Raw genomic sequence first — 12,554 nt, 5'->3', positions numbered from 1 at the left:
ATGATTTCTCGGCGAAACTTGAAAACCCATAACATTCTAGAAAAATAGCATGAAAAAACATGAATATAAAATGTTTTATTCATGAAAACTCAACAATATGAAAAATACATCACGTTTGAAACAAAAAACACCATGAAACAAAAAAGGTACAAAACTAAACGGAGCTAACCAGCAAAGATGTCGAACACCACTCCAGATCTTAGGCCGCTCTATTTGTGATGCTACCTGAACCCATTATTCTTTATCCCAAACTCATCGTCTCTGAACCCGTCGATTCGGGCGGAGGCGAAGTTGAACGGCAACGACAATGGAGCACCGTTCGTCGGCACGGAGGTCAACGGGGGGAGAAGGGGATCTATTCAAAGCTCCTGAAGCTATTATTGAAGAACCAGCGGTAGGCTTTGATCTCATGACAACTGCCATTTCAATGATCTCATGCAAAATTGGACAAAATGGAAATGGTGTTTCAAATATGGTAGGCTTTGATCCCATAATTATGGGATTTGGTTTATGAGGCAAACAAATTCCATTAATTATGGGATATGACGTCAATTACAGGATTTGATTTTTGGGATTGGTATCTCTAATAACGGTTAAGACCCTAGCTTTAAGATTTCATCCCAAATTATTTATATATATATAAGGGCAGTTCTGGAATTATTTTAAGATGGGGATGAAATCATAACTGTTTAAATTGCGTGGGATGAATTCTTACATGGCATGAATAAAGAGAATTAATATTTAAATATTCCTAATAATTTTCTTGGCTACATAAATTAGAGGGTGAGGTAAAAGATTACCGGGAGAGAATCATGGAATTTTCCAGCAACTATGGTCGGAACGGCGAGCAGTAACTCAGCGAGAAACATACTACTGTTATAGTGATAATGTTTTTCTTTTGCCTTTCCTTTCTAATTTTGTTTTATCTAATGCAGGGTTTAATTATGCACCTAAGAATTGTTGCGACACATAGCATCCCGCGTCCGATCATCACAAATTCTGTCAGAACGCATTCAGATTTGGTCTTCGAAAAATCTTAGAAATTCAACATAGACTAATAAAAATACGTGGATGACAGTGTCCGATTATAAAGGAAAGATTCCAATGTCGCGTAATTTGTAAATGTATCAAATGTAACCCAATTGTCCCATGAAATTAAAATTCACACATTCATTCGGATAACGATACACTTTGCATATCCTAACGTACTATTGTAATTAAATTAGAGTGTCGAGTTTCTATTCGGATCACGTGACTAGAATTTTAAAAGTTAGGATTTTACAACCAGAGCCGAGCATAATATTTTGGCGTTGCGCCTCACAACGTACATAGGCAAAGGAATCCTCCAAACCAGGAAGCGGCTTGAGCCGCAGAAAGTCAATCTGGACTTTATCGAATACATCTTCCAAGCCAGCCAAAAAATCGAAGATACGATCTTTCACAATTTCATCTTGACGTGCCTTAATATCAACAGGGCAAGCCATGGAAATAGGACGGCGCTTATCAAGCTCCTGCCATAGAGTTTGGAGTTCAACAAAGTATATCGGAACTGGGCGAACACCCTGTTTGATACGGGTGGCCTTACAACATAACTCATAGAGTTGAGACTCATCGGCGTCATCGTAATACATCTGGATGACACCCTTCCAAACAGCATCAGCAGTAGGAAGACCAAGAACCAAGCCAAGGAGGTCATGCTCCATCGTTTTCACCAACCAACCCTTTACGATGGCATCCTCCTTTTGCCACTTCGAGAAATTGGGATTGGATTTAGCGGGCTTAGGAGTATCGCCTGTCAAGTAATCAATTTTTTCTTGACCGGTAGCATGTAACTCCATCATTTGAGACCAAATAGTGTAGTTCGAGCCATTCAATTTAATCCCAAACGGAATGGCAGTAGAGGAGTCACTCTAGACAGTCACCACTTGGGCATTACCGCTGGTGGACACCACGAATTTACTCTCTTCGGTCATGATTAACATGAGAAGCAAGGAAGAAAGTAGAGTTTTGATTGGATGTCACTGGGCAAGAAGCACATAGACGAAAGTAGGGTTTGGGAATTTTAGGGTTAGCTCTAATACCAAGATAAAAGCAATAAATCGAATATGCTAAATTTTCTCTATATTTCTAAACCTTCAGAAGAGGCATTATATAGGGTTACAAGATTGATTGCACTACACTAGTACACGTAGTATACAAAGCTAAATAAGCAATACATGTAGTACAAATAGCTAAGTAAGGAAAAAAATAATATCTGCACAATTCACGCCAATAGTAGAAGAGTTAAATGGAGTATTAGGTTTATCTAAAAAAATTAATGGATTCAACTTTACTTCAGTGTTTGATAAGAGATCACATTGTTTGGATAGGAGAACCAAAGATTTTATCGTATCCATATATTTCCCCTTTGAAAAAGTTGAGTTTTGTTCACCCTCCACTTAAGAAAGTGAACATTGCCATTTCTCTTATTTATTGAAATGGTGTGGACCTCACCCCAAAATAATGTCATGCTTACCAAAAAAATGTATTGCATGGTAAGCATGACATCACTTTGTGGTGGAGTCCACATCATTTTAACCTATAAGAGAAAGGATAATGTTCATCATCTTTTAAGGAGGGTGAACAAAATTGCAATCCATTTGAAATTAATAAATCGTATCATTCTCGTTCCAATTCACATGAGGCCATTTTATTTCAGAAGGAATATTAATTTAAACAACTATCTAAACATTTATGCAAAGAAGTATCACCTGCAAGTTATGGTCTTCTTTTTTTTCAAAATAGAGAAGATTATACATTAATAATAGCCTGTAAAAGAGGTGTTTGGTATGGGCATCGGTTTTAGATTATAAATTTTAAAATTATCGATTAAGAATTCTGTGGGGAAAAAAAAGATTACAAATTTTGTTTTTACAGTAATAACAATTGTAAAATAAAATTTAATGAGATTAGTATTTGAAAGAGAAAGGAAAAAATCACCAAATAGGGTACTATTTTAACAAAGCACCAAACATTCCCCTGTGGGCAGACTCTTGCTTCAACGTCCAGGCTCCAGCTCCCGTTTTCTGCAAGTGCACTGAACTCCGCCGTAATCTCTGTCTCTCTCTCTCTTACATTTTTTTTTTTTTTGCTTGATTCATTTCTGCTGATGGGTAAATCCCTGTTTTAACATTTGGGTTTTGATCCTCAAATTTTAGAACGTCTGATCGAGCTCTGAATTCGAAATTGGGGCGCTGCGCGTAATCAGAGCAACAGATAGCAACCATGGATGGTAGGTGAAACCTGACATACGTGCATTTTTTTTAATGTACCCAATTTTATTCTCCACCCATCACTTTATAATTATGTAAATAAAAAAAATTTGATCATTCTGAATTAAGTAATTGCAAATACTACTCTTATTTTCAGAGCATGATGTTTTTTGCTGTTGGTTGTCAAAAACCCAGAAAGAGTACTTCAGAAATGGTAGCCGAACCCCGATGCTAGCCCATTATGCAAAACCTGACCGTATTTAGCAACTCATTTGAGAAAGAGTAGGGAGAGAATGATTCTTCATTTTATTGGGTTAGCTTTTGTTTGATGGTAATCATCACTGATAATGCTATCCAAATTGGGAGCAAGCAACCATTGTTATTTTCCAAGTTGTTAAAGCTATAATTGACAAATAGTAGGATGATCCGTAATGGGTTTTATAATTTGAAATCGTGATTGAGTGTTACTATGCAGACCCCCATGGATTTATTCCTTTCTTGGAAAGAACTTTCCAAGGATTTTAGAGAATCACTTGTTGCTTATTCTTTGAGAATTCTTGTATGGCAAAGGCTTCAGTAAAAATCCATTAGGGTTTAATCTGAAGGATTTTACTTCCTGATATTACCTTTTAAAGTGTGGAATGGACAATGGACACTGCTGTTCGAAGTTCTTCTATTTTGGCATGATTCTTGTGGGCCTTTTGCAGAAAAAAACATAAGTCTAGCACAGTGCATGTATGCATTGATTTGGAGTCTCTTGTGTACTTACTTATAGGCATTTTGTCTGGAATGGGGGTTCCCTCAATGTGTTATCCAACATACCCCAGCCTTGTGATGTTTAGTTTTAGTTATGTTTTCCTGCTTCTGCTGTTTTATGCTTTGGTAATTTGTATCTAGCGTAGGCTTCATAGGTTGCAGGTTGCTGTTTTGGTTTTGTTGTCTCTGTATTTCAAGGCCATCCCCCTTGATTTGTTTGGGTTGGTTTACAAATGAAAATGTTCGGAAAAAACTTATAGGCATATTAACGAACCCATTGAAACGATTTTCCATTCCAGTCACTGTTAGTTGTTTGTACAGGTTTAGTCGGTTACCAATCAGTATTATTAATTCATTCATAGATAAGTGGTTTGAGCTTCTGCCTTCAGGCTTACCCTTCTATGACTTGCAATCACAACTACAAACGTAGGAAAGCATTGTACTTATGGGTTGTTTCCCTTTCGTGTGCTTTAGTTGATTCCCAACCAATGATGGAGGAAACTATTTTGGTCGGTGATGATCTTATGATGGGACCACCATCACCACTCATTCCGCCAGAGATTGCCTCTCATGTATTAGAAGGTGTTGACTTATGTGATGGGGTATTGAGGAACTTTTTTCTATGTAAGTTCTTCCTTTTTCCTTTCCATCTTCTCCTTTTGGTCTTTTTCTCATATGCTTATCTCTAGAAAATTGATAGATTGTTGTCTTTTTTGGGTTTCTGATATAGGCTTGCAAATCAATGATATTGAGCCATTTTGTCAAGATGAGATTGTTGTATATAAGCAATGTGCAGAGAAAAGGGTGAGATGAGAATTGTGTTTACTTTCTGCTCCTCTTAGTGGGCTGGTTGGGCCTCAAAAGTAAAGGCTTGTCTTTTGCATCCCGGTGACAGTTTGAGTCACTGGAATAGTGGGAGCCTCATGCATCTGGTCCCGCTTTTATGTTCTATTATTCTGTTTTTAGTCCAAACATCTACTTATTGTGAATGGAGGTCTTCTCAATCTATTGCAGTTTTATCATCTGTCTAATTCAATTTGCTCATCTAACTTTAGGATAAGGAACTAAGGCAACGGCTTCAAGATAGCGAACACAAATTGGGGTTATCTATGCCTTTTGAAGAAGCAAAGGAACGAGCTGCTCAGCTTGAGTCAGAAGTCACGTCATTGGATAGGTATTTCGTAATCATGTACCATTTTACGAATTGTGAAAGTTGTTTAAGGTGGCATAATACCAACATATGCTCTGTGAAGTCGACTTTGGTTACCTACCTTTTGTCTGTTTGCATTTTCTTTGATTCTATGATGGGATTATCGTGATAAGGACTGCTATATCTAATGTTAATACGCCCTATCCACCATGCTAGCTATTTTAAAAATATATATAGAAAAGAAGAATTAGACGATAAAGAAGAAATATATTTCATGTTTAGAGTCTGAGACTATCTTTTAAGAGATTTAAGCTCCAAAACCAGCATGCTAGTGACTTTTCCTGTTTCTCTTTCACGTGTTGCATTTTTTTAACTGCGAAATTCCTTGGGATTGGTAAACGGATAGATTGCGATAATCTGTGTTTTGAACTTTTGATATTCTAGGCGGTTAATTCTGGCCAGTGGAATTGAAGGCATGGAAGGATTTCGACAGCGATGGAGTTTGCATGGGCGCCTCACAGATACCAAGTAAATTTTACACATCCATACATTTCGACGACATGTGCTTGCATTAGTGTTTTCTGTATTCCATGTGGCATACTTATAGCTTCATTCTGACCATCCCCTCTACAATGTTCTTGTCACAAGTATTTAGATTACAAACAAGAAGCAGAAGAAACATCTCTTTGTTTCATTGGTTAAAAATTTCATATATGCATGTAACATTTAGCATCTAACAAGGTACTTCCCCCTAAATTACATTTTTGGAAAGTTGAGCATTGTTTGTTGTGGTTTCCATAGACCAGTGGGTTTCTTTGTGGTATACCAAGTTGTAGAAAGGTAAGAAAACTAAAACAGTGCACTTGCTTTTTGTTAATTTGCTTAAACGCATTGGTAATGAGTTTTTCATAAGGGTTGGTGCTAATGCCACGGTGAAATTTTATAGTGCCACGACAATTTCTGTACAATGACTGTTATATCCTCATTAGTTTTTCCCCGACTGCTGTTCTTCTCTTTTCTTACTTTTTCCCAAAAACAAACCCACTTTCTTTCTCTTTCCATCATCCCTCCTCCCCTTGATTACACCCATAGTTGAGAACGGCAACCTCTTTGAATCCATCGTATCCCCTCTTTCTTTCTTCCTTCCTTCTCCGAGCTACCACAAGTCCACGATGCCCTTTGTACATATCTCCCTCCCTCCCTCCCTCCCTCCACAATCTATACAGATAAACCACCTGTCTCAAGACTCAACACCAATATATACATGCACAGGAAGTGATAACAATTTTTATACGAAACCTAATAAAAAGCAATAATTATTTTAGAAGGAAACCGAAAACCTCTTCCCCAATTAACAGGTAGATGAGGATCAAAGACCAAAGACAAACTAAAACGGAGCCCAATTTTGCGATTCTCTCTCCCCCTTTGCTTTTTGTGGTGTTACCACTTGCCAATCCATTACAGATTGGGTTAGGATTCGGCAGATGGGCAATCTCAAATCCATAACCTTCAGCCTTCAGGTGCTCTCCACGGTCTCATGAAAGAGGGGCTTGAATAAGAGAAGAGAGAAAGAAAAGATGAAAACAGAAGAAAAGGTGGATTGTAGACAATGTAGACGGAGAAGAGAGAACCGGATGAATAACTGAGAGACAAAGGGGTTAGAACAGTCCAAACGTAATGTAGTGTCGTGGCACTATAAAATTTCATCGTGGCATTAGCGCCACCCTTTCATAAGTGAATCCATCACTAATGTTAGCTGAGCCGTGCTATCCACACAAAAATATCGTGCACAAATTTCAATGTGGGGCCCACTACGGGTCCCGCACATATAATCCAAGCTGTTCATTAAATGTAAAATATTTTTTCAAGGGTCCGCGCTAAAAATCAGCTCAATCCAATACTTATAGAGGCTCGATCCAATCATCTAACTTTTCATTCGGATTTCAGGATAATTAAAAGTTAGATGATTGGATCGAGCATCTATATGTATTGGATTGAACTGATTTTTTGCGGGGGCCCATGAAATAATGTTTTACATTTAATGAACAGTTTGGATCGTTTATGTGGGACCCGTAGTGGACCCCACATAATGATATGTGTATGAAAAGTCTGTGTAAACAGACTTTCTGCTAAGTTATTGTCTGCATGCAGGAGAAGGTTAGAGGCCTTGAAGCAGGGAATAGAGAAGAAAAAAAAGGATGAGCCAGTCGGAGGTTCTACGACAAAAAGATGGTTCTTTTGGTGAGACTAAATGCTGCCACCTTGTGGATTACTGTACGGGTATCTGCTCCTGTGATAGTGGTGAAAGTAGGAGCTTCTAGATCATCGCCAAATATTCTCTTGTGCTAAGATCTGGTAAAACCTTGTGGTGGTGTACTGAACTGAAGCAACAATGCGTATTAAATAGTCCGAACAAGAGGCTTAGATTGTAGTAGCAAATTATCTACTATTTAGTTTGGACTCTCCTCATTTGTCAACAATTGTTGGAACTTGGAAGTAAGAACAGAAAAATCCCTAATTTTTAACCCAATTGATTATGATTTACGATCGTTTTTGCTATGCTTAAAGTTAGTGCATAGCAATGGGATTTAGTGCATTAAAAGGCATGAATACTGATTTAGAAATTAACGTTTTTTATCAACTGGGTTTTGAAGCCGAGAAAAAAAACAACCGGGTTTTGTAGCCGAGCAAAAAAAAAGAAGTGGTTTTGTTTGAACACTTGAAAAGTTGAAAAACAATGGTATGCCCAATTTTGCAGAGGTTAGGGATGAGATACAGTAAACAATTTCAACACAGTGAACGAAATGAAAATTATGGAATCTTTCAACTGAAAAAAAAAATGTTTGGTTATGATTTGTGTGGGTTAAGTCTGTTGTGGGTCTTTGATTATGATTTGTGTGGGTTAAGTCTTAAGTGGCACTATATGGGATTCTTTCCATCGCCAACTAAACACATGTTAGCTATGTCAGCATTTTCCATCCAAGTTTGACGGAAAGGATAGCATAGAAATCTGTTAGAAACTTGAAGGGTAAAGTTGAAACCAAAATTTTTGTGAGGATGAAATTGAAACCAAGTCTATTTGTAGGAACCAAAAAAGTAGATAAGCCTCTTTTTTTTCCAAAAGGTAATTTGCAGATTTTAGAGATGATTTGCCAGTTTTGGATATGTGTTTTCTCATAGAAGTTGCAAGTGGTAAAAGCAAGTCTACCCATGAGCCATTTAAGTCACAATTTGACAGATTTGTATGTAAAATTCAAGTGAACCCGTTGCAATCTTTTGTTGCCGAAAAATGAAAATTTCATCTTTGGTGCCACAAACTCCGACTTTATCATGTAAGCAATAATACTAAATCAATGTTGTAGCGTTGCCATATATTGAATTTTGACACCATAACAAGCCCAAAAAAATAGTTTCGAAAAAGTAATATTGACTCCAACATGTGGACTTGCTCTAAAGTTACCCTTTCAACGTCTTCATTTATTTAATCCATTAGTCTAGTGATAAACCCGTTTGGTTTGATAGAGCTTACCAACCTACTACCTCTCCTGAACCCTGCCAGAGGAGTTTTGCAACATGAGTATCTGGAATGTGGTTCCCTCTGGTCTTCAAAGACTCAAAAAGACTCCAAATGCAAAGCAATTTCATTTACAACTATAGTTTCTTCATCAAGTTAACAAATAAAAAATTATGTGGAACTGAAGGAAGCTATATATTATGGAATGGTATTGAAATATTTGTTCTCTATATCAAGCAAAAGAATTACATGCACATAAAAACCAGACCTTTACAAATTACGTGACTAACTGTGATACTGAGGCCAAAAATGTACATTGAGCTTTAGAGATACCTATGAGGGCATATTTACATTCTACATCAAGTGATTGCTTAAATTACAAGCTTATGTACAATAATAAACTTGCAGCTTTGACATAAGCGGACACACCCAAACTTCTGCAGCTTCATCGTCTCCATCTTCCGTGGTTGAAAGAAGCTTTATCATCATGAGTTAAATGGCCACTTTTAGCCATGTCCGCCCAGGCGGTATAAATAATTGCGATCATGCATCTACAACATTGAATCAGCTAAACAAGAGACCTATTCTGAAATTCATTTCATTTCAAGAATCCACGAAGTACATTCTTCTAGTAGTTGAAATTTCTGATGGATAGCTATGTTCAAGAAAATCTGCATTTTGTTGCGGAACTCGGACACATCTTCCTTACATCTAAATGATCCAGCACAAGCACAGACCACAGATAAGTGTGCTGCTTTGACCTGGTTGCACTTTAGGCACACTAGGTCTTGAAGCTGATAGAGGCGTTCTCTTTGTCTTACAATCTGAAGAAGAACATTCTCCATTGCCTCACGATCATATGGCTGCCCACACTGTGGCACACCACAGCGCCACTCTTGAGCCAAAAAGGCTTTGTCATGGCACAAGTCTAGGTCTCTGCAGTCGTTGCAGTAGCTGCAAAAAAATAATAATAATAATAAAATTCATTGGAATTAGCAACTAGTGCCAATATTGAATCTTCTTCAGTCCAGGAAGAGGAAAAAGAAAACATGTACATCCTATTGGTTGGGAAGAAGGGCTGGGAATCATCCGAGTCACACTGTCGGAGCCAGACTCAGTAGATTGGGTGGTCTCGATCAAGTTGTTTGTCCATTGTAATGATGTAATAGTAACTATGAGGAACTTTCCCAGGGAATCCATGTGAATATGTCCATGTGTAATAATGTAAGTTGGATGCTTTCTAGGAACTTCCTAGATTCTAGGCTATGCTAGGTGCTAGGGGCACATCAGTTGTGCCACACCTCAGCCACACCCCTTTCACATACAGGTGGGGCCCGTTTCAGTGGGGCCTGCCTACATGTGAGAGGGGTGTGGCTAAGGTGTGGCACACTTATGTGGCTCTAGCATTTTTATATTATTTTGGCTCATGGAACATGTCTAGATTGCAGTTATTTAAATTATTCCTCATAATTTCAAAAATGCCACTGCTCCATCATTTTGGACGAGTTTCCTATTACCCCTTATGAAATTTCTGTTTGTAAATCATTTTCCTTTTGAAAGTTCTAGTGTGCAGCACATCAATGAAATGATCAAGACTGGGCAACTGCTTAAGCTGCAGTTGTCTGTATTCACCAAGTTGTTTGTCCGTTGCACCTGTGAGGAACTTTTTCAGGGAATCCATGTGAATATGTCCATGTGTAATAATGTAACTGACTATTCCTTGAGGTCCAGAAAACAAAGATGGGCTCTGCCTTTGGATTGTAAGGAAGATTTCTCCACCATAAAAAATTACCATAATCCAAACCTCTTACCTACAAATGACATTTGGCAAAGTGAAGGATAGACACTGATCGCGAAATTCAGCTTCTGGAGCAAACTCCCTCACGCGCACATACTTTAAGAGATTCCTCCTCATGATCTGCATAGAGGCATAATAATATCATTAAAACTAGTAGGAGAAAAATAAAATAAAACTAATGAAACCCAGATCCAGTTGTCACAAGATGTATACCTTCTCTAGGATATAAGTATACCTTCTCTAGGACAATAAGAAACATCAAATTATTTTGCAATTAAAACATACTTTAGAAGACAATATGTTCAATATGCTGGAATTTCGCTTCAAGTTTCAGTGGATTAGTATGCCCATTCTGCATTCATTGCATTTGAAGGGTCCTAGAGTAACATTCTCAGAACACAATATGGTTCAGCAATCTCGATCTGTAAAGAGACTTAAGGGAAGCCAAGAATGCCAGTTCAGAAGCCTAGAACGAGCATAGAAGGCAATCAAGAATCATCAAATGTTAGAATTTTCGAAGATATGCATATGCATCATCTGGGTACATACATTTGTACATATAATAAATCTCAAAATAGTTGGAATACAAAAAAATACAGATACTGGCAGGTTAAAGCAAATGAATTGAGATAAGTGAGTATTCCAGAGGGTTCTATTACATTACACAAGATTGAAAGATTTTTTTAAAAAAAAGAGCAGACAAAACAGCAATAAGATGGACAAAAATGAAAATAGAGGCTGTATGGGAGTACAATAAAATAAATGAGACTGAAACTGGCTGGTGGCTGCAGATCTTTCTCGGAGAATACAGGGAGAGATTACATTAATATCGCAAATACTTGTTCCTCCAGAGGAAAAAAGACTGCATGAATAACCAAATAAATGCATATGATGCCAAAATACTTGATACGAGACTGACCAGAATATCATGCTGAACATTTTGATCGAGAGCCAGAACAGCACAGACATGCTTAATGAAATCTAGCGCAGGATCACCCATATGGATATTAGTGACAAGCGGATGTCCATAGGACATATGTTGGTCAGCACTAGGATTGTTCATTCCCTTCGTATGATGAATGGCATCACGAACAATCCTTAGAAGTTTATCTGCGAAGTAAGAGCTGATCTGCAAAACACATAGAACATGTCCAGAACCTAAGCAGAATGAAGAATCTAAAACTTATACAAGCTTTAGCAACAAAATCCCATTTCTTACCTGCTCCCTGAGATATTCTGTCATGTGTGACTCAAAACTTTCAGCAGCTGCACCAGATATTGATGGAGTGCATAAGTTGCCATCCCTCACCAATGCTCTAATTGCTGTTTGTTCTCGTGCATATTTCCATGGTATATATATGAATTCTGAGACAATCAAAATGAAGTGATCCTGTATAACAACCAAAACAACATGAAATAGAAGTAGCATATGAAACATTTATATAAGTTTAAGCTTGCGGTAGATGATTCAATTAATTTCCAGCGGTAAGAAAAACTAATTTTTCTACATCAAATTTTCTCATAATGGTACCCGGAACAGAAAAAAAAAATTAGGTGGGTGACCTACCTGAGTAGTCTTAGGTAAGTTTTCAGCAATATTCCAGCTTGAAACAATATCTACTTGAGATTCATCAAGCTCGCTTCCGCTTTCTGATTCAGAAAGACCTTCTAATGATTGGCCATTCAGTCTAGCCTGGATTCCACCATAGTTGAACTATAAAGAGACAAAAAAATGGGGAGGAAATTTTATCAGAATATGGAATCAATGTAAAACATCTATTCACTGCTGCATCATAATCCTGAAGCCAATGAGATGCTTCAGGGATCTATTGGGACATATATCCTAGCATTGAATTTTCCCTGTTGTCAGAAAAGGTAGAAATAAAACAAGGTTGAGTTGTCAGAGCAGTGTCAGAGAAAGAGAGCGTTCATTCAAAATGATACCAAGCCACCTAAGCTCTGTCTTATTGCTTCAATATAGAACACGTGGTTGCTTTGAAGACAACTATTTTTGGCGAGGATAAGTAAAATCTGAAGAGCATCAATGAAAATAACGAGGACGGTAAATCAAGAAAGTTACAAGTT

The 12,554-nt window shown here is 37.6% G+C and overlaps 2 protein-coding genes across 3 annotated transcripts in view; one reads left to right on the top strand and one right to left on the bottom strand.

The window, feature by feature from the left end:
• Window positions 1-2,811: 2,811 nt before the first annotated feature.
• LOC131314399 (uncharacterized) lies at window positions 2,812-7,699 on the top strand. Of its 2 annotated transcripts, none has more exons than XM_058342996.1 (7): window positions 2,812-3,088; window positions 3,198-3,271; window positions 4,482-4,589; window positions 4,738-4,811; window positions 5,063-5,181; window positions 5,602-5,685; window positions 7,309-7,699. In XM_058342996.1, exons 2-7 carry the CDS (start codon window positions 3,265-3,267, stop codon window positions 7,400-7,402), a joined length of 486 nt encoding a protein of 161 aa, XP_058198979.1. In that variant the 5' UTR covers window positions 2,812-3,088; window positions 3,198-3,264; the 3' UTR covers window positions 7,403-7,699. The 2 variants fall into 2 exon arrangements, with proteins under 2 accessions (XP_058198979.1, XP_058198978.1); XM_058342995.1 differs by having other exon boundaries at window positions 2,823-3,088; window positions 4,482-4,631.
• A 1,143-nt stretch (window positions 7,700-8,842) lies between these two features.
• The window catches only part of LOC131313716 (DNA polymerase epsilon catalytic subunit A-like), a 34,103-nt gene continuing 30,391 nt past the window's right edge, over window positions 8,843-12,554 (bottom strand). The window contains exons 45-49 of the mRNA XM_058342176.1: window positions 12,037-12,183; window positions 11,689-11,859; window positions 11,389-11,598; window positions 10,483-10,589; window positions 8,843-9,625 (exon numbers count right to left, since the gene is read on the bottom strand). Of these exons, the coding sequence (XP_058198159.1) occupies window positions 9,265-9,625; window positions 10,483-10,589; window positions 11,389-11,598; window positions 11,689-11,859; window positions 12,037-12,183 (996 nt within the window). The 3' untranslated portion in view covers window positions 8,843-9,264. The remainder of the gene's footprint in view (window positions 9,626-10,482; window positions 10,590-11,388; window positions 11,599-11,688; window positions 11,860-12,036; window positions 12,184-12,554) is intronic.

This window comes from Rhododendron vialii, chromosome 13a (genome assembly GCF_030253575.1).
Source record: "Rhododendron vialii isolate Sample 1 chromosome 13a, ASM3025357v1".
Classification (NCBI taxonomy): Eukaryota; Viridiplantae; Streptophyta; class Magnoliopsida; order Ericales; family Ericaceae; genus Rhododendron; species Rhododendron vialii.
Note: the sequence above shows the minus strand (reverse complement) of the source record. Positions and strands in the feature narration are given on the sequence as shown.

What these genes read in the sequence shown, in the direction of transcription:
- LOC131314399 (XM_058342995.1), top strand. An exon ending in GAAGTCACGTCATTGGATAG is followed by an intron (nt 5,182 to 5,601) that starts GTATTTCGTAAT and finishes TTGATATTCTAG; the next exon opens with GCGGTTAATTCTGGCCAGTG. An exon ending in GGGCGCCTCACAGATACCAA is followed by an intron (nt 5,686 to 7,308) that starts GTAAATTTTACA and finishes GTCTGCATGCAG; the next exon opens with GAGAAGGTTAGAGGCCTTGA.